The 24,477-nt window shown below is 37.1% G+C and overlaps 1 protein-coding gene and 1 long non-coding RNA gene across 6 annotated transcripts in view; one reads left to right on the top strand and one right to left on the bottom strand.

Annotated features, from left to right (window-relative positions):
• Window positions 1-554: 554 nt before the first annotated feature.
• LOC135688531 (uncharacterized) lies at window positions 555-7,913 on the top strand. Its single transcript, XR_010516381.2, has 2 exons — window positions 555-703; window positions 7,553-7,913. It is a non-coding gene; the product is annotated as an uncharacterized LOC135688531 (long non-coding RNA).
• Window positions 7,914-16,566: 8,653 nt separating this feature from the next.
• The window catches only part of LOC148958024 (transient receptor potential cation channel subfamily M member 3-like), a 54,104-nt gene continuing 46,193 nt past the window's right edge, over window positions 16,567-24,477 (bottom strand). For all 5 annotated transcript variants that reach the window (XM_089113881.1, XM_089113885.1, XM_089113882.1 and 2 more), the window contains one exon: window positions 16,567-24,184. In XM_089113881.1, coding sequence (XP_088970007.1) covers window positions 24,078-24,184 — 107 coding nt within the window. In that variant the 3' untranslated portion in view covers window positions 16,567-24,077. The remainder of the gene's footprint in view (window positions 24,185-24,477) is intronic.

Here is a 24,477-nt window from a genome sequence, read left to right as displayed (position 1 = left end):
TCTGTTCTGTGTTGTCTTGTTTTTAATAATGTCTAACAGATACCTTTTCAACCAAAAATTTTTTCTACAAAGACAAAAAGCATGTAGCGCACCAAAACTCAATAGTGGTGTATTTTTTAAGAAACCGTGCCCTTTTCTCCTTCGTCTTTTGCTTTGATTGACTGAGTCCGCAGTTTACCACTTCAAATAGACATAAGCATCGAAACAGGAAAATTTTGTCCTCTGGCCCTCTGTTTACTTTGGATTTGATTGTAGACTGGAGCAAGAAATTGCTGAGGTAAATCAAACTTTTATTCTTTTTAACCTTTTTTGAATTTTGTATCAATGTCCAGAAGTTTGCTTTCTGAAGACAAATACAGCAAGATGTTTACGATGTGCATCGTTCTATAACATGGCTGCCATCACTGGCGGATTAACCAATACTAAGGCAGCGGGCCCAAGATATTTTAGGATTATCTTCAGACAGATACCTTTTAAACCAAAAGTCTTTCTACAACGACAAAAATCATGTAGCACACCAAAACTCAATAGTGGTGTATTTTTTAAGAAACCGTGCCCTTTTCTCCTTCGTCTTTTGCTTTGATTGACTGAGTCCGCAGTTTACCACTTCAAATAGACATAAGCATCGAAACAGGAAAATTTTGTCCTCTGGCCCTCTGTTTACTTTGGATTTGATTGTAGACTGGAGCAAGAAATTGCTGAGGTAAATCAAACTTTTATTCTTTTTAACCTTTTTTGAATTTTGTATCAATGTCCAGAAGTTTGCTTTCTGAAGACAAATACAGCAAGATGTTTACGATGTGCATCGTTCTATAACATGGCTGCCATCACTGGCGGATTAACCAATACTAAGGCAGCGGGCCCAAGATATTTTAGGATTATCTTCAGACAGATACCTTTTAAACCAAAAGTCTTTCTACAACGACAAAAATCATGTAGCACACCAAAACTCAACAGTTGTGCTTCTTTTAAGAAACCGTGCCTTTTTTCCTTCACCTTTTGTTTTGATTGACTGATTCTGCAGTACAGCAATTGGATAGATAGACGTAAATATCGAAACAGGAAAATGTTGTCCTCTGTTTACTTAAGCTCTGATTGTAGACGACTGAAGTAAGTAATTGCTGATGTAAATCAAACTTTTATTCTTTTAACTTTTTGGCATTTTGTATAAATGTGCATAAGTTTGCGTTCTGAAGACAAATACAGCAAGATTTTTTACAATGGGCATCGATCTATAACATGGCTGCCATCACTGGTGGATTAACCAATACTAAAGCCGGGGGTCCGAGATATTTTAGGACCGACTTCTGCCAAGAAAAAGATTTTCATTTTATAATAAAGCATTAATGTCATGAACGCATACTGCAAAAACTTGAAGATTCAAGTTTAGATGCACCGATGTCTTGGGATACGCGACAACTACAAATTAAGATAACTTGATTATCAAACAATGTTTGCACAATAACACGCCCTATATCAACTTTTTCGAGTTATTTCGATTTCGAGTTATAAAGCTGCAATGATTGAACTAACGTAGCATAGTAATGATAGAAAATTTGTCTGTTTTGCCTGGGATCCTTGGCTCTTAATCGATGTTGTCAGGCACGTAAATACTGGGGGTATGGGGGGTGTGACCCCTCCCCCAATCTTTCATGCGGTCAAAAAATTTGAAGACAGTCGAAAAGTTTAAAGCTGTTGGTAGAAAGCTAGGTTAATCTGAGAAAATTTGAATCATTTGTGAAAATTGAAGTTTTGACTCATATGACCTTGTGAACTGTAGCTCTAAGAGAAGCATAAGAAAGGTATAAGTTCAAAAAAAAATAGTTGTGTGGTAAAAGGCAGTCTTAAAAAGAATGAGAGGCGACGCAATCCAGAAAAAACGAATCTTGTATGAATATGCAAGATTTCTCAACTACATTCGTCGTAATGGGGATGTGATAATCATTCCATCAAATTGCTTCTAAAAATGGGATACGAAATAGAACTTTATAAATAATATTTATAAGTAATGCTTAAAGAAGCGCAGTACATTCCCCATGACTTGTCAAGAACTTTCTCCGTTCGAGATCGACCGATGAAACATAGGTCGGAATATTCATGGTGGAGAGCTTGGGGCTTCAGCCCCCCTCTTTTCGCAAAAATGCTTTTTTAAGCAAATAAAAAGAGTAAAGGAAAGATATTAAGAAAAGAATCATCCGACAAATCCTTTAGTTGCTTAATTTCCAAGGAATACGCCGAGGTCTATGGGGCCTCATAAAGTAATGAATTCAATTTTAAGACTGTGATTCATCAAACGTAATAAGAGCATGCCTTAAAAATAAAAAAATGCTTTAACCGATTGCAAAAAAATACCTGCAAGAAGTATTTTGAAGTGTGTTTTAAGCTAATCTAAAAAGCGTGGTTGTGAACATTTTCTGCTGGCTTCGCTCGCAGGGAAGCGACTTCTTTCGAATATCCCTAAGGCCTCCGCCAACCTCCCGCCGGCCCCTTCAAACGTACCGCTAGCATAATGAGTGCCCCATAAAATGATAGGCATAAAATATCGTGAAGCTTTTTAGTGCGTTTTAAAAAAATAATTCTATCAAATTGAGCGCTCCCCCCCCCCCCCCCCCCTCACTTTGAATTTTTTGGCGCCGCCCCTGTGAAAGACTAAACGACCTCATGATTCTTTCTTGCGAGAAAGATATTTTGGACAACGTAAATTTAGATAAGATAGTGGAGCAATGGGCAAGTCGTAGAAGGAGAAAAATTAACACCTGATTTTTGGACTACGTATGTTTTGATGCATTTATTAAACTAACAGTCTTTATGTTCGATCTTCCAAATTTACGAAATCTAGAAACTTTATCATACAGCTGAATAATTATTCATGAGACAATGTATAAGGTTTTGTTGGTAAAAGACTATTAAAGTTTAGGCCCTCATACAAAATTAGAATTGACCTTTGTCAGTCGGAAATTTTGAGCCCTTCACCCCTCCAAAAATATCTGCAAATTTACGTCCCTGGATGTTGTATATATCACAAACCCATTTTGATGAGAAACATTCAGTGTTCCGTATACTATAAATCAATATTTTGCCACAATATCAATATTATTGTAAAAATTTCCTTCAGAAAGTGAAAAAAAGAGCCTTCTGTCAGTTGTTAGGGTCTGAGATTGTTGTATTCAGCGTACTCTCGTCACCAATTTCTGAAATTTTTTAGCACCCCCACTATCAACAGCCCCTGCTTCAAACTTGCTTTGGAACCGCCCCTGCGTCCAAAAGTATGATTTTAACATTAAGTAACCAAAAGTAAGTTTTTTTGATCAATTTTCTAGAAATTAATGGCTCACTTAGCCAAGCAAAGTCAGATGTTTTTTTGATCGTTAGATATGAACTGGCCAAAGTAGGAAAATGCAACCACTGTATAAGCAACAAAAAGATGCTTTACTCCCAAATACAAAATAAAGTTTTCAGATGAATTGCTTCGCAAAATTGTAAATCTGCTTATAAGAGATACAACAGAGAAGACTAGAGTTCAACTTCAACGTTTAAACTGATGCATTAAACTGTTTTTGTCATCTCCATCAGGGGGTCACTTGAAAGGTGTATGGGGGTGGTTTACCCCCAACCACGAAGATTGGGCTTTCTCGAAGAGCAAAACTGACTTTGGCAGGGCAAAATTTTTCTCTAAATGGATTTTACTTGATGTTCTTTTTATAAAACTGTAGCGAAAAAGTATTTTATGCTTGGAAATTGTTTGTTCTAAAAGTAGCACGAGAAAGACTGCCATGCCAGTGACACGAAAAAGTGATTGCCAGTGATAGATTGATCTGGAAAGAGTAGATTTCTAATTTGATTCTAATTTCCTTTCACTGCAGATTTAAGTATGGTCGTTATTTGTGTCTTTTTTCAAAGCCATGCAAAAAAGAAAAGAAGCTTCTCAGAAAACTAAAAAAAATTGGTTCAATAGCAACCGGGCATCGCAACATTGCTTTGTGCCGAGATAAATCTAGAATCCAGTTTGTTGTTAAAGCAGTGTGTCCGAATAACTGGAACATGAGGCAAAACTGGAACATGAGTGAAAATTGGCTAACTTGTGGCATAAGAAATTTCTTTGAAAGTTTTGCGAAATGTCGTCTTAAATAAGACAGTTCAGTCAGAATTTCATATAAATTTTTTAATCATAAATGGCTGGTGTTAAGGGAACTTCCATGAAGAGGGCACTTGGGCTCCCTTTCCCTCCTATCAAAAGGCAAAAGGTGCAGTTGATCCCCTGCCCCCCCCCCTTTCCAATGTCCCTGCAACCAACCATGAGTTCAATCTGATGATAGTGTGCATATAAAAGTTTTCTAAAAAAGTGATTTGTGTCTTTTATTCTCGAAGCACACTCTACTATATGCCTAGCAAAATTATCAAGGTATGATGAGAGTTTTTCCCTTGGAGGACCACAACCTGACAGTGGTCTAAAGTAAATTATTAAAAAGTGGTTAAAGCAAAAATATGACGTCTTAAAATAAATACAACACAATGTATCATCCTTTGACAATAATATAGCATCAAACACTCCATCGTTTCTATTTTTCTTTATGACTTATTCAACTTTAAGCAGGCCAAATTTTGTTCACAGAGCTAAAATGCAGACAACTATGAAGTGACGCCCCTGATCTCAATTCTCTTTAAAGCTGATGTTTTTTAACTTTTATAAGAAGTTGATTTATATTGAAAGAAGACTTTTTATAAAATATTCTATTCAATATAGGAAGATAAAGAAATGATTTTATCTTCAAAATATTATAGATAAAAGGATAAAGTTTTACTTCATTTTTCGAATTTTTTCGCTTTTCACGTTTTAAGGAAATAATTTTTGCAAGAGCTTTTTTGTTAGGAACTTTTTGCAAATCTTTTGGGTACATGTTTTTTGTAGATGGACCAAATTCGAATATTTCAATGGTTTTTTAAAGAACTGTCGATTTCATTAATAATTTTAGGCTAGAACCAGTGGTGTAGTGCTAACAAAAGAACAAACGAGGCTTTTGCACATAATGTTGCTAAAAACAATAACAAAACTAGAAATTGGTCATATTTTGGCATTAATAATGGTTGCTCAGCCCCCTAGGCCCCCTAGGCCCCCTAGGCCCCCAGGCCCCCAGTCCCCCTAGGCCTCCTAAGCTCCCTAGCACTACACCCCTGATTGGAGCGTCTGTATGCCTCTAACGATATGATTGCAACAAGTCTCCATCAATCACGCAGCCTTTGACTGAAAAGGCCGCTTGGATTTTGGGCCGGGGGCCTAGGCCCAACTGGGTGCTCAGCCACTGGCTGCAATAGAAGATTAAATACCATGTAGACTGACCAGATCTTTTTGCAGAGCAATTTGCTCATTCCCCAACTCTGTTTGTTTTTTATTAAAAAGGTTAATAGTTATTACTTGTGATGCAGCCAGTAGCAGCGCCAGCTTCTGCAGAGTGGAAGGGTATTGGGCATGGCCATTGAGACAACACCCTTTTCGCCTCGTTTCAAAGCTTTGTGCCAGGCTAAATTTCCCTGAGGCAAGAATATAATCTACCTCTACTAAGTGCTTTTTAATGAATTTCTAGAAGCAACATGTGGACCATGTTTTGACAAAAGTGGGGGGATGTGATTACGCCTTTTGTACCCCCTTAGGCGCCGCCACAAATTCATTTGGTTTATTTTCGTTGTTTTTCTAAGACAGCGTTTAGGAAAATAGCAAGTAATTCTAAAAGCTAGTTTCAAATTTATTTGTTGAAGTGTCGAAAAATAATTTCATTGCTTTGTATTACTTACCGATGAATCAAAACATCGTAGGGAATAGAGTTCTAAAGAGATTTTGAATTTGGACCCCATAACATGAAAGAGCATCATGAAATTCCTCCAGATGTGCAAAATCAGTCAAGCACAGGCTCTTCCCCATCAAACCTCTGTATTTGTGTCTCTGTTCATAACTTGATGAACAGAGTCAAAATAAAAGTGATTTGTTAGCAAGCTTCAAATCTTTTATTGGCATAATCTCAATTGAATTTAGACATATTTGAATATTTTTGCAAATTTGCAAGTATTTCATGGTGATCTTTTAGTTTAGCTGGCTAAAATTCGAAAATTCTAAAAATAGGTTTTTGGTGACTTCACACTTACTTTATTCCCGAAGCTCGTAACCATCCAATGTATTGTTTGCACTTAATTACACTATAAATTCACAGAATTACATTTAAAAGGAATTACAGTTAAACCAAAATATCCAATAAATAGATGAGTCTGCTTTCCATTTCTATGAAATCATAATTATTAGTGCAACAACCAAATATAGAGAGTATTTTATATTTTTGGCCCTGTTGCAGCAACAAAAGCAAGATGTGTGACACACAAAAGCTTTGAAAGCCTAGAACCACATCACTAAAAATTTTGATGAAATGTAATTTTTTCCTATAGTGTCTTCCTGTCGGGTAGTGATGAATTAAAAAGTCAATCATGGAGAGAACGAACTAGGGGCTGTGCTCCTTTCCGTAGTCCTCATGATTCGTCGTCCTTAGATTTGTATCAAATTGGATTTTATGATGATAGATAGCAGTATCTAAGTCCCCTGTTTTTTGCATTTTTGCTCTTCCTGGCAATAAAGCTATAAAAATTTATCACCTAAAGTAATCTAGCTATAAAAGGGTGATGTATTATAGGCTTAAGACACAATTTACCTGCATTGTTTTGGTATGTTTGCTATTCATATGAGGCTGCCTATCTCAAACGTGTTTCAACAAAAGCAATCAACGCATAAGAAAATGTCGGATTTGTCCAAACCTATGAACATTAAGCTTTATGATCATGATTTTCGATCTATGTTCTGACGTTTTAAACTCTGAAGAGTGTCAGACGAAAAGCTTTAGTTTACTAAATGTTTGCTTTTTTCAAATCTATGAACATTAAGCTCTTAATTCAAAGGACATATGTTTCGTTGGAATGTTTTAAAGTCCATTAAACATTTTAATAAGAGATCCTCTTTGTTTTCGTATGTTTTGTGTGCTTCTTGGTAACTCCTTATCAGGATCAAAAGTTATCCGGCATCGTGTAAACGAAGCCTTGATTTTTTCCCTAGTTATGCTTGTCTATTTCCATGGTTCCAAATAAAAGCCTCGCCCCAGCGTAGATCCTCGTTCTTCCTTCGGTTATTTCTCTTTGAGCCCTTTTAACAAATTTTCCTAAGCAGTGAAAATTTCTTAAAGATTGCTCTGAAGGCAAACAAGGTGCTACCATTGCAATGTTTAAATTTGCTGATAAAAAGTTCTACTGTAATTTTTTTGGAGCATCTGCAATGCAAACAGTTGCAAATATTCTCTGTTTTCACTTCTATTGTCAGCTTTTTGACTTTCCAGTTTCTAACGAGATGATAGTTTCCAGCTTATAACGCTATTTCAATTGAAATACAAACATAATCATTAATTTTTTAATCGCAAAAAGTATGCAAACAATCGAAATTTATATGATTGACGTAATCTAATTTTGACTTTATGCTATTTCAGGATATATAACTATTTTGTAACAATTTTTTATCTTCCAGAGAAAAATATGGCTGATTTTTACGTCGTGGCATTCAAGGATCTGCCAAGTATTGAATTCGATAGGGTAGATCCGGTGAGAGACAATCTGCAAGATTACCAAGACTACGACATTAGACCTGCTGGGAATGATTTGAAGGTTGCTGTGAAAATGGCCGATGAACGCCGCAAAGCTGCTATCGTGTACGACGTTAAAAGTCAAAGCAGTGCTTACGCAAATGAAAAATGTAATCCAGACAAAGCAGAACAATTGCAAGCATTTGCTAAAAAGAGGCTCTGATTTTGAAGCGTACTAACAGTGAACACATTTGTATTCGCATTGGAAAATGTTAATGTCATAGAGATTGATGTCATTTTCTCAAATACACTTTTGTTATTTGTTGTTCACAGGGGCGGATACAGAATAAAAGTTGACGGTCGCACATTAACACTGCCCAGCAGGCGGTCTAGGGGGCCTCCCTCATGATCAAGGGCAGAGCCCCCCCCCCCCAGAACCAGAGCAATTAGGACTGGGGCCCTGAAACCTTCAAATTGTTCAGTCAAACATTTTTCCCTTTTTAAAAGGTTTTCCAAATTTACCTGCAAATCCAAACACGCAGTTGAGACAAAATATCTTGAGATTCAGACAGGAGTGGCGGCATGGGGGGGCAAGGGGGGGCTTTAGCCCCCCCTAGATTTTTGTTAGCCCCCCCGTCGGCAGCCAATCAATTTTTGCTTTCTCAATACCGTCGGCACTTGATGGATGTCACCCGGTTTACATGTTTTTGAATGACATAAATAATCGAGGAGAAAACTGCACTGGCGGTTTATGGTTTTCTCAATGGCTTTTCTTCGGCAATTTTATTATCATAGTGGCATTATATCCTGTCGCTTCCGTGAAAGCTGTGACTTAATTTCATGGTGCTCCCTCGCATGACCCACAATACCATGGTGCCCCTCTCAGTTGAAATCCCTGTTGCTGCTTGGAATTCATGCGAATCGTGCAGAGATGCTTGATTTAGATCATGTTTTGGACCGTTTCAAGGAAATTTACCCTAACAACAGCAAAATCACGCTGTCACAAATAAAGTCTTTAATGAATTTTAGGGATTCTCTTTTCGTTTCAAGACATTATTATTGCCAATGAAAACATTTCGATCATGAGCACATTTTGCGTAATAAATTTTTCAAAAAGCATTTCTTGTCCTTTTTCATCAACTATTTTTCAATAGCATTGTTCACCGCATAGCTTGCGACAAACAAATGGTTTAGAGAAAACCATCGATTAACTTCTTCCACCATAGATAGGAAGAAATATTCAGTGTCTTAGGTAAAATTGTGCCTTGTGTCCATTTTTCCTAAAGTTTCTCAGTAGAAGCGTCAGCTGCAATTCACTATGAGCTCCATATTTTCCTTAACATTCAAAAGGCATGCTAAGATGGAAAGAGGGATCTAAATTTAGAAGCAACTGACAACCTGGTATTTTTCAAGACCACGGCAAAGTTGTTGTTTTTAACTGCTGTAAAAAAGTTTTGCAAAAGGACAATAATTTTCAATAGGGTTAGGAGGATTGCTTTAGTGAAATCTGCTTAAAAGAGTGCATTTTCCAGGAAACTAGAAGCATCACAAATCGAAAAATTTCCTGTCCCTTCGGCGGCAACCATGGTGCCGCCTCAGGTAGTAGCTATAGATTTTGCCCGTCCCGATATAGAGATTTGACAAGACTATTAGGAAAGTCGGTTATTATCATACAGAGTTAGATTGACAAAATGTATTGCAGAGGTTTGTGACACCAGCTAAAAAGTTTCAGGCAATAATTTTTTAATCAGGTAAATTTGCATTACACACCCCACCCCAAACGAGGCTTGCCTCGCGACGGCCCTGCCTGTCGGCAATTTGACACATTCAGCGTCGGCAGTTACGGAGAATGTAAACTTCGGCACCTTGAAGGTTTGTCTCTAGCGCCACCCCTGGATTCAGAATGGTACACTTCCTGTGCACCCCTTCCGCATGGAAAAAAAGAATTGGGATTCTTCCCTTTCACAACTTACAACACAAATATGTGAAAACTTGAATTTTGATTGGTGAGATTTAGTAAAATATTTGCATAACAAAGAGCCCTGCATATTTGTGCGGCACGGGCGACATGCTTAAAAATCATACTGCTTACGGTCTAGGATGGTATTGGAATTTTTTCTATGTTGAATTAAATCGTAGCTTTGTCTGGGAGATCGACCAAGTTCGGTCCTGTGTTTATTGTGTAAAGAGAGCAAAATGTATTATCTTTAAGGAGGAAAATAAAAGATTGTGGTAAACATGATTGCCTCATTTCAATGACTGAAGACTAAAACCAAATTCTGAAAATCTGACGGTCTTCCGTGCGACCTGTGCGACACCCTGAATCTGCCCCTGGTTCTTCATTCAATTATGCACTAGTAGCAGCATTTACTGTTGTTTATTAGCTTTTGATTCTAAGAAGTTGTTGAAGACGGGGTAATGACGAATGCAAATAATCTTTCTTTAATATAATCTAAAAAGTATCTACACTAGGAACCAGACTCACTTTATATAAAATAAGAGTGAGTCTCACTCTCTTAGTATGGTACCCAGGGTAAAAAGTACCTAAGTAAAAGCAAAGTGACACCTTTGACCATCATATACATGGTATTGCAGAAAGGTCGGGGGGAGGTATCTTAAAGTGTTTGAAGGTACGGAGATGCGCCATTATTTAGGGGTACTTTTTTCTGAAGATAAAAGTACCCCTAAATAATGGCACATCCTCTTACAGATGAAGATCAAACCCACATGCAGAATTAGGGGTACCATTTTGGGAAAATATGGCAAAATTATTAGGAGGGATATTTAGCATTAACAAAATTAATGACCAGTTAGAAAAAAAACTATGAAATTTGTGTAACATGCAAAATTTGTGTAATTATTTTTATGTGCTTTAGAAATTTTATTTGCTTTGCGGAATTATGGGTATAGTTTTCATCATGTTTGCGGAATTATGGGTCACATTTTTCAAACATTTGCGGAATTATGGGTCCAAATTTTTGACCAAAATGGCACGTCCCCGTCAAAAATTAGGCTTAGTTTACCCCCGAGGGCTAACCAAATTGCCACTGAACCAAATTCACTAATCCCTCAAAGGTTCCCTGCCCAAGAGCAGGACGAGCTCTGGAAAACGGAAATGATCAACAATTAACGCATATTTCTGGTGCCACACAAAACCGTCCTTTGTTTTAAACCACATTACATTATGCCTAACAGCAAACAACCACTCCACACACGAACTGCAGCGCGCTCGAAATTCCAAGCGAAAATCGGATTTTCTTTGTCAAACTTTAAAAGGATTCTCGATTTCCACTGCGACAAAGTTAATGAGTTTTATGTCAAAAATCAGTGCGTCTAGGGCCTAAAGAGTTCAAAGCCCTTGCTCGTATAAGGGATAAGCTTTAGATCATGGCCATCAAGAAAAACTCGTCAATTTTAATGGCCTCATATCGATACGTGCGTAACGGAGTCATTAATCTCAACAAACATCTGAAACGGAAATACTTTTCCAAAAAGATTGCCCTTGAAAAGGGAAATCTAACAGAAACTTGGAAAATGCTCAATCTTTTGCTAAATAAAAGACCCTTATTGTTGATGGGGAGTTCATTACTGAGAATTTAGATATCGCTAGGTCTATGAACGAATTTTTCTGTAGTGTGGGAAGAAACCTTGGTGTTAAGATACCACAGCAGCCCAACCCACTTTGTCTGGAAAGTACAAAATAAAAGAATCAACTGAGCAACCGACTGAATTTAATTTTCATCCTGTAGATGAAAATACTATAAATAGAGCTCTGGATAAAATGAAAAAATCTCTCGGGTTTGGATCTGGTGGCATTGCGAGTAATTTCCTTAAAATTACATTTCCCGTTATTTGTAATTCCATCTGAGATATTTTCAACTTTTCCATATATCTATTGTTCCCAGATAGTTGGAAAATAGCCCGCGTGACCCCATTTTTTCAAAGGAGACAAGCCTGATGACCGATCTAATTACAGACCTATTTTTGCTCTACAAGTCGTGTCAAGGCTCTTCGAAAAACTTATATATGGTCAGTTATACCAGTACCTAAATAAGCACAAATATCTAGTGTCTAATCAGTCAGGATTTCGTTCTCTTCATTCAGTTGTGACATGTCTGCTAAACAGAACTATTGATTGATTCATCAACATAGACAACGGGAGCAGTGGCTTAGCGTCTATGTATGCTACGCTTGCGGCGCAAGCGTAAAAATTTATAGACAAATTCTAAAATTCTTGCAACACTTTCAATGCATAACAATTTCTGCAATAAACGGCTTCTCTTTCTTGTCATGAGCAGCATGCGGTGAACTCTAGCGCCAACAGGCCAATTGGCCCCAATTGGCTATTTTTCCAAGTAAACAGATCGCTAAAAATTATGAAATTCGAAAAATCTGAAAAACTGAAGCCCCTCCACATCACTCTTTTTGCCTGTCTAAAATAAGAGAAACATGTGATGCTCCAGTACAGCTTCAGTGCAACTCGAGAAAAGCTTCTGAGAGAAGTGAGAATTTTCCGGACTGGAGCTTGCGGTCGGCCTGAGCGCAAGCCTTCCCAAATATTTGATAATCCACAACATTTTCTACCTATAAGCTGCTTTTTGCGAATATTCTTTGCGAGATACATCATTTCAAATCCAATTATTTCCCTTTCTTTACTTTGTGACTGTTGAAAAGAGAAAAGGTTTCGTCAAAGTGGGGTCAGAGTCTATTTGTCATGATCCGCATTCCGTAATTCAAGTCAAAAGGCTTGCCAGTATAGTCAGAATTTACGGACCAGGGCATGCGGTACACCTGAGCGCAAGCCTTGCTAAATACATGATGATTTGCCGGGACTAACTTTCTGAAACTTTACACATGGAAGCATCTTCAATTCTTACAACTCTCACAGCTCACTATTTTCATCTTCGTTTACTATGAGAGTAAAAAATGAGCAGAAACTGTTGCTCCTGTTCGCTTAGGCTCTGCAGTGTGTTAACAATTTCGCAATGTGGAGAGCTCCTCCCTGCGGGAATCCCCAGCTTCATCAAAATATTCTTACATTAGGTGGGCATTAGGTGATGCCTTTTCTTGAGGAATATGAATAAGAATAAAATCTTTTGCGAAGCAGTTTTAGCACTAGGAGTAATTCTGAAAATTCTTGCTAAAACAATTGAGCTTTTTTCAAAAACTTTCGCATGGCTGATAATTTTTCCCTTGGCCCCCCTTCACTTTCCAACCTCTATCGGAGCCTCTGATGCAAAGAATAGACACCTTGATTGATTAGAATTAGAGTACAAATGATTTGTTACTTTAAAATCAAAATTTATTATCACGATTATCATTAATTACCGTTTGTATTTTTAAGAAGCTGAAAATACGATTACATTCATTCAACATAGCCGTATATTTTATGTTACCGCATGCCTAAGTTCTGCGCTCACGCTACGCCACTGAACGGGAGGTATACTGCGATGATCTTCATAGATCTCAAGAAAGCATTTGACAAGGTTGATCATCAAATACTCTTAGATAAAATGCATTTTTATGGAATTACTGGACATGCACACAAATGGTTCAGTTCTTATCTTGATAATGGGAAGCAGTACTGTAAGTCAATGGCACAACTTCTAGCATCGAAAATATTGTTATTAGAGTGCTACAGGGATCGTGCCTAGGCCCTCTCCTTTTTCTTCTATACATAAATGACTTGCTATTTGCTCTTAAGGAGGCTAAGGCTACAATGTATGCCGACGACACAGCAATCTCGTATTCTTCTGATACAAGTGATGAACTGGACCTAGTAATCAACGAGGAGCTTCCATACATTGAAAAATGGCTACGGGGCAATAAGCTTTCCCTTAATGTTGTCAAAAACCAAGCAATGATAATTGGTTCTAAGCCAAAAATTGAAAAGCTAAGGAATAATCGTAGCACAACCTTATCAAAAGCTAAGGAATAATCTTAGCTTTTAGGGTAGGGGGCGAGGAAATCAACCTAACAAACGAAAAAAAATACCTCGGAGTCGTGGTTGATAAGTACCGTACCTGGGAAAGACGCATTAGTGCACTACAAAAGAAGACCTCTAGAGCAATTTGTCTATTGAAGAATGCGCGAAATTTTGTTTTAACTGGCACTTTGATAAATTTATATAGAAGCGTCATAGAGCCACATTTCAGCTACTGTTGCTCCATCTGGGGCTCTTATGGTGCTTCAAAGCTAGAAATGCTTCAAAAATTACAGAATAAAGCCGCCGGAAAAGTAACAAATAGCCCTTTTGATGCATCTGCAGGTCCTTTGCTCCAGAGACTTGGTTGGTTATCTGTACAAAAGCTGATACTTAAAAAAAAGAGGTTCTATCGTTTATAAATCTCTTAACTCTCTTGCATCTAAATATCTCACTGACCTATTCGTGAGATTATCCGGGGTACATCCAAGAGAGTAAAGAAACTTTAAAACAGACCTTACAATACCCATGTTGAAAATTAGTATTATTATTATTATTATCATTATTATTATAAAATTATTTACAGTTGGTGCCATACATAGCTTAAAAAGCTAATTCATACCAACTATTTGCATTTCTACAAAATTACAAAATTAAAATATAATCAGAAGAGAGAAATAGTAAAAAAAATTTTTTTAATCAACTTTTTTAGGATCTCGTCATACCCACATTTTGGTTATTTGCATATTTGACAGTTACATTTGTCCCAATTCCATTGTCTGATCTTTCTTTTAAATATTGCAGGTCGAGCTAGCAATTTTTATGGCATCGGGTAGCATGTTCCAAAGGAGAGCATCTCTAGATATAAGAGAATTAGCTCCAAATTTATTTGTTTTTATATGCGGTATTTGCAATAAATTTTTGTTCGTAATTCATATTTTTAGTTTTTTTTCGAAGAATTTCCACATGAATGGTGGGTTTTCTTCTGATAGACACTTAAATAATTAGAGCATTAATTTTTGCAAATTCTTTGTGTGGGCTGAAATTTATTGTGTGAACTGCAATGGCCAGAAATCCATTGTGCATCGTGGGGCCAGTCGCAAAAATGGCTCCCTCAATCGATGCCTTCAAGTCCAAACTCAAGAAAAAATAGTATTTTTCTATATATTGAGTTGCATTGCTGTAAATTTATTCATCTTTGAATTAGCCATATTCCGCTCTTTTTATTAAAAATTTATAGTATATAACTTATTAATTTTGTAAGTAGTTTTTCCAGGGCCAATTGTAAAACAGTATTCAGACTGAATTTTTACCCTGAGTAAGTAATTTTAAAATGGTAAATGAAAATGAAAAATAAAACGAAATTTTCTTTAAAATGAAAGGGTTTTTAATAACAGTAGATGGTTGAGAGGCAAACTAGTTGTTCCTTGTTTAAGAGTTTTAGAAAAAATATGCAGAATAAGGAGAGTGGGTTGTGTTTTTTTTCGAGAAATCTACAACTTCATGACAGTTTGACCGAGAATGATGATGATGATGATGATGATGATGATGAAAAACAAAGATTTTCGATTTGGTCGGGGGGAGGGAGGAGGGGAGGCGACTTGAGCCTAGGAAAGTTTGAAATTTACGTATTTATAAAGATTTTCTTTTGCCATTTGGGGGCGTCCGCTCTCTCTTGACTCCTAGTCCTGCGGCAATACCTTTAATTTTATAGATTACCTTGATTATGGGGTATGATAGACCAAATATCCGTTTTTTGCCAACCTATAACTGTTGGGAAAAATTTTTATGGCTTCATTTGCCCCACCTGCTACCGACGGAAAATTAATAGAAAGAAACATGGTCATGTTTTATGTCCTTTGGCTTTGTTTTTGCTATGGAGTAAAAGGGTTTGAAGAAGAGGGACGTGTGAATTGTCTAATCTGTATATAGGAGCATTTAAATTGACTGGGTGGCAATACATGTGACTGGGCGTGGCTTTTTAAGGAAGGGAGCAATGGATTGCGAGAAGGGGAACGGGTGTTGGGCAACTCGTATGTGTTTTGGGTACCTGCATTAGGTTAGTGAAGATGGATTGGGCTGGGTGTGTCAAAGAAAAGAAGGGTTTAAAAATTTGGAGGAAGGGGTAGTTGGCTCATCTGTTTAGGGGGCCCCGATGTGAGGCCCCAATATGTTGATAGAAACATTCTTGTCGATACGGTTTGTAACGCGATCGTTGGTGGCAAATTTTTCTGCTAACTTCAAATTCAAAATCAGCATTCAGCAACATTCTTACAATTTAGAGTTTCGGCGATTAACGATTAACAATAATTTTAAATCAAAACTACGTCCATTTGACATTACCATAAAATCATATTCATGACTCATATTCATATTCATGATAAGGGAAGTTGATGCGCTAGATGACTTTTTGGAATGAGTATTGAAAAATCAACTATTTTTTAGGATGGGGGGGGGGTAAAGGGCGTGGTCAAAATGGGGCATCAAATAGGCATGAACTAGCTTGAGGAGAACTAGCTTTTATCAACCTCGGTGCACTCTTCGAATCAGCTTTAAACAGATAATCAAATGATATACTATGTAACTTCACTTCGTGATCTATTGAGAACTGATCCCTGTTATCAGTCAAGATAATAGGTAAAGTCAAAATGGCTCCATAAAATAATTTGCCCAAGGGTTCCGAGCTGGCAAAAAACAGTTTTGTCACTTTTTACTCAATTTGCAGATAATATGAAAAAATTCCAGATGTACTCGGTGTCAAAGTTCATCTGATGGCTGCTGGACTAGCCCCCTCGTTAAGCCATATGATGGAGAAGATGGTTAACCATGGCGATAAGTGAAAATTAAAGGTGACAATAACAGTTTTTTCCCTTCATTAACTTATAAAATTGATCAATTCATCAATCAAGATACTCACAAATTGACTAATTGATATCTTATTCGATCAATCAAATGTTTATTCAATTGATTCAATCATTCATTTACATACTTGCAACAAGCTGTGGCGTGTGGATAAAAGTAAAAAATGGACAAAGATAAAGAATTGGAAGTAAAGCATTATATTTTAACAGCTTAATTAAGCCAAAGTTACAGTACCAACGCTATATTTTGGTAGCGATAACAACATACAAAAAAAGCAACTATGAAAAGCGTTCTGTTTACTGTTGAAAGGATGCTCGTTCACACACGGGTTGCAAAATCAGCTTCATAAGTCTGCGTCTCTTGATAACTCATTTTTGGACTTTCCTTGGAGGAATTCTTTGAACTTTGCTCCCTGGTAAAGAAAGCAGATTCACATTGCGAGATCGCCAAGGTTTTAAAGCATTGCGTCAACTTTAGAACCAGGAATTAAGAAAGAATCGAAATTAAGTTCAGATACTGTATCATAACTTTAAATACATGCACTTTGGTTTAGAACTACGTTGAGAAAATAACAGAAACCAATGACCAAGTATAACAGGAAACAACTAAATTGTACAATACAAAAATTGCATGAAAGGGAGTTTCTTAAAGGCATTGAGTCATGGTAAATAGGCTTTCTCTATAGGGGGTCATTTGGTTTCGGCGTGATCGCTGCTGTTTCATGTGATATTGGCATCCGTTGTTGACAACTTGCTATTGATGGAAACTGTTATGTTAATCAGTACGAGGTGAGGTCATGTGACCAGTTCAAGGTCAACCAATAGCATCGCAGTCATGGAAATCATGACTCAGCGGATTTTGGCACTTAGGGTATACCCAGTCTATTTATCATGACTCAATGTCTTTAAGGCGAGTCGATCTCAGAAAGAAATAGAATCTAGGAGACAGCACCTCTTTTTAGTGAGAATGTTTCGAAACCTTTTTTGTATTGTTTAATTGCTAGTTCAGCAATAAATAAAATATTATCAATTCTCATTATGCTGGTGGAATAAGCATGGTTTTAAGATTCTATGAAAGCTTTATGAATGGTAAAAATTTCTTTATTTTATATATTAGAATGGCTGTTCACTTTTATAGCATCGCAGAAACGCATGACCAAAGGCCATATCGCAAAATATTTTTCTTGGTTATGAAGTTGTGAAAACATTATTGTTGGTATTGATAAAGAGACACAGCTTAATTGCCTCTACAAAGCTGTTTGTAGTATAGTTATTTTGATAGTATCAACTTTTGTGAGAATTATTGTTGCTTGTAAGCATTAAGAATGAGACTCGAAGCAGCAGCTTAAAATCTATGCTAAATTTTGATGATTTTAGTGGTTTGAACTTATACCTAGTGTTGTAGATTTTTAAACTTTCCTTCAAAGCAGGGTATAAAACCCTGCACCAAAGTCTGAAGACTTACTCAATAAACATTTAAAAGTGATAAGATTTGTAGACACATATATTCTAAATCAATCAATATTTACAATAATATTAAGTACATCAAATTATCTTTATAGTACAGGCTCACTTTTCGGATGGAGCATATTCAAAGTTATTTATTCGTAGATTCTAGATTCGAGTTCAGAGGTATGATAAAACAAAGCAAAGATAGATTAACTGGCACTCAGTTATTCTGGATCTGGTTTCTCGATCTATTCCCTTAGCCAAGTCGTTACTCATTTTACGTTTACCTTGGACAATGACCGATTTATTCGATAAAATTCCTACTTTTAATTTTCCCTATGTCTTTCATGGTAAAGAAATAGTAACCAAGCTAAAGCTAAGATCAATTTTAAGGAAACAGTAGGCAAAGCTTCATGGAGAATTGTAGACCACATTTCTTTCCACTTTTGCCCAAGCAGTTTTATTTTGCTCTGCAGAAAAGTAGGGGGCATGTCCGCCGCACCCCTGGTTTCGCCGGTTCTATTGGATGTGCTCAGTCTATTTTTTTTGTCTGACCATCTTCAATGAATTTTGGATAAAATTGTCAGAAACGAGAGATCATGACAGTCAAGGAAGCTAAATCAGTGCCTCTCGCGTAAAAACGACCAGGAGAGCCCGAGGAATCCAATGATCTTCTTATCTATAGAAATTTTTGTTAGTGTTAGTTACATTGATTATTAAATTGACTTTTTTTTGAACAAATAAATTCTCATCAATGATTCAACATTTGGCGCTGTTTATATACCGAAAGGCCGCCGGTTCACACATGTTTAGAACAAAACTTGAAAAACTTGAATCTTATTTTTTTTCCCCAACAATTTTAACTAATCAATCCGGGATATTGTTTCTACAATTTCTATGTTGGCTGTGTCCACTTGAACTTTTGTTTGCCTATTTCTGGAACCGCGTATGCACAGTATGGCATTTCGAAGTAGTGCAAATGACAGCTTGGTACGAATCCAATTGGTAACCAGTGAAATTGACAGATCACGTTTCTCTGATATCTTCGTTGATAAAACCGATATTAACCTTTCAGTTTCTCTACTTGAACCACCACTGTGAGCGAAAATCAATGGCGTAAACAACCATGCTCAACTTGTAAAACTCTTTGACTGTACGCGCGTTTCTTCTCTCTTTCATTCCCTGCAAAAGTGTTGTTTAGTTTCTGGTTTCTGTACGACGGTGCGAATGGGTTGAATACCCTTACATCAAAAAATGCACTTTGTTCCTTCTGCCAGAAGCCACGTATGCTGAGGTCAAGTCTTGCCTCTTCTGATATGTTGGAATTTCTTGGGAGATTTTCACCACTGAGATGTTGTAGAGGTGGCTCCATTCTAACATCATTTGAAATTTCTGTTGCTAACTTGCCGAGTAGATCACGTACTTCATTGTGTCGATGATGAATGTATCCACCTTTTTGACAAGACATCGCATGGTCAACGGAAAAGTGTTTTCCGCATACACAAATAGTTGGCATGAACTTTAGATGCCATCTATATCTTAATCGGATTGCGTCGTGGAATTCACGCTTGTTGAGAACAAAATTTTCAGCCTTCAAAGGAAGAGAAGTGAGCCATGAAGACGCACCTTTCATACAAGACAGCTCGTTTGCTTTGCGTTGATCGAGTGCCATAGATTCTCTTAGCAGTGCAAGTTTCTCCTCATGCGATTTTGTTCTTTCATGGGCAATTTCAATCTTCGTTTTCTTCATTTCATTGTTGTTAAGCCTTAATTCAGTTGCTTGTTGCTTGATATTTATTGATAACTGACTGGTCACTCTCTTTGAAAAAGCATATTCTTGATGAGCTATCTCAGAAATTATTGGTATACCAAGTCCTCCAAGACGTACCGGAAGACTGATTAGTTTTCGCTCAATTTCGGAGCAGTGATAGCCTTCAGTTAGCACCGGTAAAAACTGTTCATTTATGTAAGCATCGAGCAGTTTAATTGCTTTGCAAAAATCAGGGATGACTCTAGTTAAATAAGTTATTCTATGACGAAATCCACTAACAAAACAAGTTTATGCTGCATGCGGCTCTGAGCGTGCTATTCTACATAGTACTTTTAACTCTTCAATCCAGCCATTCACTACTTTGTTTGCATATTCTGATTTATCATTGGCCGTCCCTATATATGAACCCAAGTATTTTCGTCCTGATGTTGTGATATTGATCTGAGTGTTGCCAAAGATCTTGCAAGCTTGCTCATAGTTCTCTTCTTTCACTACCAACCATGATTTTGATGCATTGGGATGATAACCAATCAAAGGACCATAGTGCAGAACATTTTCCCACCAAGATCTTAAGTGAAGTAACGTCCCTGCACCACCAAGATCATCTGCATAAGCTGCATGCTTTACCTTGCTTTACCTTGCTTTCAGCTGATTTTATCAATGATAGAAGTGGCATAACTCCAATTGCATAAACAGGCATAGCAAATGGATCGCCTTGGGTCGTTCCTTCGGCAGATGGTATTTCTTTACCTCCTGTGATAAAGAGACGAGATGGTTTTCCATAGCAGTGATTTACATATTGAGCCATTGGAGGACATATATATTTGATGTTATGCAATAGTGCCTCTCTATTTAAGCTATTAAAGGCATTTGATGCATCCACTAGAAGCAGGCCATCAGTTTCTTCCTCTTCAAAAATATCTTTCATTGCATGTACAGCAGCCTCGCAGCCTGAAGGTAATCCAGTGCATAACTGTAGCGATCCTCCACTCTCGAGTATATCAGGCTTAATGACACGGATAATTGATTTTCCAATGATCCTTCTCAATACTTCTCCAATACCGATTGGTCGAGCTCCAGGATTCTTGTCAAGAGGGACCAAGCGACAGGAAACAAATGCTTCAATCGAGCCTTTGTTGATATCTCTTGTGCACAGTATGCGTGTGAATTTTGCTAAAGCTGTTTTTAGTTCTTCACCCGTCTTTCCAAAACTTTTGGATACTAGAATTCTCCGCCATCCATTAGCATTCATTCCAGAGGGACCAGCTGCACCTTTTGTATGTAACGCAGCTTTAGTAATAATTGTTTCATCAATGTTCTCAAACATTACAGGGTCAATGAAAGGAATCTCTACAGCCATGAGAGTCGAAGGATCCGCTGGTGCTGAAGGGGGATGTTTCATCTTCAATTCGTCAATAACCTTGTCAGATAGACTCAATAAACCGCTGGCATTATTTGCATCTAATAATCTCATCGCTGCGTTGATTTTCCCTTCAAGTACCAGATTTGCAAATTTCTTTGCGAGATCTCCCGAAGTTCCATCAGATTGTGACAGACTGGAACAACTCTTAGTCATTATTAAATTGACTAATTGATTGGTTGATTGACTGGCTGAAGTGATTGATTGATTGATTGATTGATTGATTAAATGATTGATTGATTGCCTGATTGATTGATTGATTGATTGATTGATTGGTTGATTGATTGACTAATTGATTGGTTGATTGACTGGCTGAAGTGATTGATTGATTGATTGATTGATTGATTGATTGATGGATTGATTGATTGATTGATTGATTGATTGATTGATTGATTGATTGATTGATTGATTGATTGATTGATTGATTGATTGATTGATTGATTGATTGATTGATTGATTGATTGATTGATTGATTGATTGATTGATTGATTGATTAATTGATTGATTGATTGTTGGTTTTTGGTTTCTGAAATGCATACCCAGAAAATCATTTGCATATACTAGTCCAGCTTAACTCCAATTTTTGGTCAGATTGTGACAGACTGGAACAAAGCACCAAACCTTTATGATGATACCTTGGGGCATGAAGAGCATTTCCAGAAGAGTTGCCAGTTTCTAGCGATTTCGGGGGGGGGGGGGTAAAGCTAGGGACAAAAATCATATAACGTCTTAGAAAGGTCCACAGAATCCTTTCTTTTAAATAATCTACGTATGATTGTATCAATGGAGAAAAATCAGATGACTGATATATTACTGTAAAAGATCAACATTTAAATACCGTTTTTTCTATTGCGGTACATTTAAATTTGCTCAAGATCGAGGGTCAGCCTATAAACATAAAGAAATCACTGAAACTTTGCCTGGTTAAAGGTTGAACCAGAACAGCCAGCAAAGTAAGGAGCTCTGATTCAGTAATTAAATAAAAAAAATTCGGCATTAGCTGTAGATACATGTAGGAAAAAACCTTTTTCTTTTACTGAAGCCATAGCATTAAGGAAATGCTAGCAGAACGGTTTTGAAGATTCTTCTCCCGAACAATCTAATTTTCTGTTTGCGCTTGACTATTGAATATGAAGCAGAGAAGGGTAAAGGTATTGCTACGAAAATTCGATGAAAGCGTCTGCAAGTTGACGTAGAAATTCAGAGAGATGAGCTTAACTCCGTTGAGCACAATTTATTCTCAACTGAAAAGAAGCAGTATTGCTAAATGCAAAACTGAAGGCAACTATACAGAAAATAAAGAGCGAAACAGCGTTACAGAGCAAGTCATGTTTCCTAGCAAGGACCGTTCAATGCGCTATCAAAATTAAGACAGCATGAGCTGGCCTAAGTCAAACTTTGCTTGTCGTAAAAGGTCTTATGCACATTCTAAGTCACTTAACTCAACTGCGAAAGTTTTTCCCAAAGTCAAATATGTTAAAGTTTCGTTCAGGAAGCACTACTAGAGAAGATAGGCTTTAAGTTACAATGCTAAAGAGTATCAAAAATGTGTTGCTGAACAGTTTAAAAAAGAAAGCATTATAGATCGTCTGGTTCAAGCAGTCGAGGAATAGCAAAATTGCTTTGTAAAGAAAAACATAAAATCTGAATCAGACAGAATGTTTGCTATTTCATGTTTACTTTTTTCACGCCTTAGTTCATCAGATCACACGGGCCAAAGCCCCATTCAGATCTTTGTGGCAGGTTAAAAGTGCTGTGCCAGTCTACCGTCGCTTAAAAATTGCAACATCAAAAACTGGAAAATGCGAAACGAAAACGAGCTGACTGAAGTGAAGAGAGAAAGTCCAGATAAAAACTGGTTGGATTTCATCATTATCAAGAAGCATGCATCTTCTGTTCCCATTCTCCCGGTTCGATGTAAAAACAACACTACAGATTGATGGATTTATGCTGTAATTCCTTGGCTGCAAAAAGAAATACTCAAGAAAAAGGAATAAAACGACTGGTCAGAATATCTTGCATCCATTTCCAGTCTATCCGACAACCAACCTGCAATATCTGCCCTCCTGTCCTGCCACACCCTTTTCCCTTCCAAAAAACCCCGTTATCTACCAGCAACGCTAATCTTACCGATAGGGAACGCCTATGACTAATTTTCTGTTACACTGCTTTTTGGCAAATTCAAATTCAAATTCACAGAATCAAATTCTCCGATATTTTTTCATCGAATTAGAAGAATTACAAAATCTATCCTGCCGAAAACCGGGGAGGGAGGGCGTGACCTCCAAGTCAACCCTGTGGCGCTGTCGTTGCTTGATATTTTCAGACGCCTAAACTAAAGCATTTTTCATTAGGTTGTAATGTTTTAAATTGAGGTAGCCTACATTCAGAGGTAGGCTCAACGGGGCTAATGCTTGAAATTAGCATGCAAAGTTATGCTCTGACCCCAGGTTTTGAGAAATTTTAAGTGTACCGAAGTAAGAACAAAAAGCGGTTTTGCATATGGATCATGTACAACAATAAATTAGTTATCTAAATCCTCTCCATTGATTCAATCATACATAGATTATCTCAAAAAAAAAGCATTCTGGTGACTTTTCCATGACGTCATACGATTTTATCTCTAGCTTTCCCCCCGAAATCGATAGAAACTGTCATACCTTCTAGAAATATTCGCCATGCCCCAAGGTATCACCATAAAAAGTTTTGTGCTTTGTTCCAGTCTGTCACGATTTTCACCTTAATCTAAATCTTCTCCATTGATTCAAACATACATAGATTATCTCCAAGAAAGCAATTTGGTGATTTTTCTATGACGTCATACAATGTTATCTCTAGCTTACCCCCCGAAATCGATAGAAACTGTCATACCTTCTAGAAATATTCGCCATGCCCCAAGGTATCACCATAAAAAGTTTTGTGCTTTGTTCCAGTCTGTCACGATATTCATCTGGATTATAGCAGTAAGCAACTGGACTGAAGAACAGTGAGACTGAGCGTCGTGTCAGATAAAGATAAGAAAGCTATAATAATTGAAAGAACTTAATCACGCTACTCGCCTGTTAAGATTTTCATCTTGGTCTTCTTTTTTATCTTGTTTACTCAAATATTTTCTCATACAGTATTTCTCAAACTTGACCAACTGTTCAGGAACTGCATAAAATTAAAATCATCTGTTATGTGCGTACAAGGTCAACAATTCATCACATTTTTTTCAAATGAAATCAATGTGAAATTTTTCACTGATTTCGATTAATCAGATTGTTTTCGAAAAAAATTGTAATTCATTTGAATTTTAGTTCGCTAGAAAAATTTGCTGAAGTGACGCCATTTCTGTTTTAGCCTATGCACTACTTCTACTCAATTAGTGGATAATAAAACTTTTCGCGCTTTGTTTTGAAAATTCTAGAAACAGCGAAAAGGAAAGTAAAAAGGGCTGAGGTCAA

This window comes from Rhopilema esculentum, chromosome 19 (assembly GCF_057945365.1).
Source record: "Rhopilema esculentum isolate cy_ngs chromosome 19, ASM5794536v1, whole genome shotgun sequence".
NCBI lineage: Eukaryota > Metazoa > Cnidaria > Scyphozoa > Rhizostomeae > Rhizostomatidae > Rhopilema > Rhopilema esculentum.
This window is presented reverse-complemented; position numbering and strand designations above follow the sequence as displayed.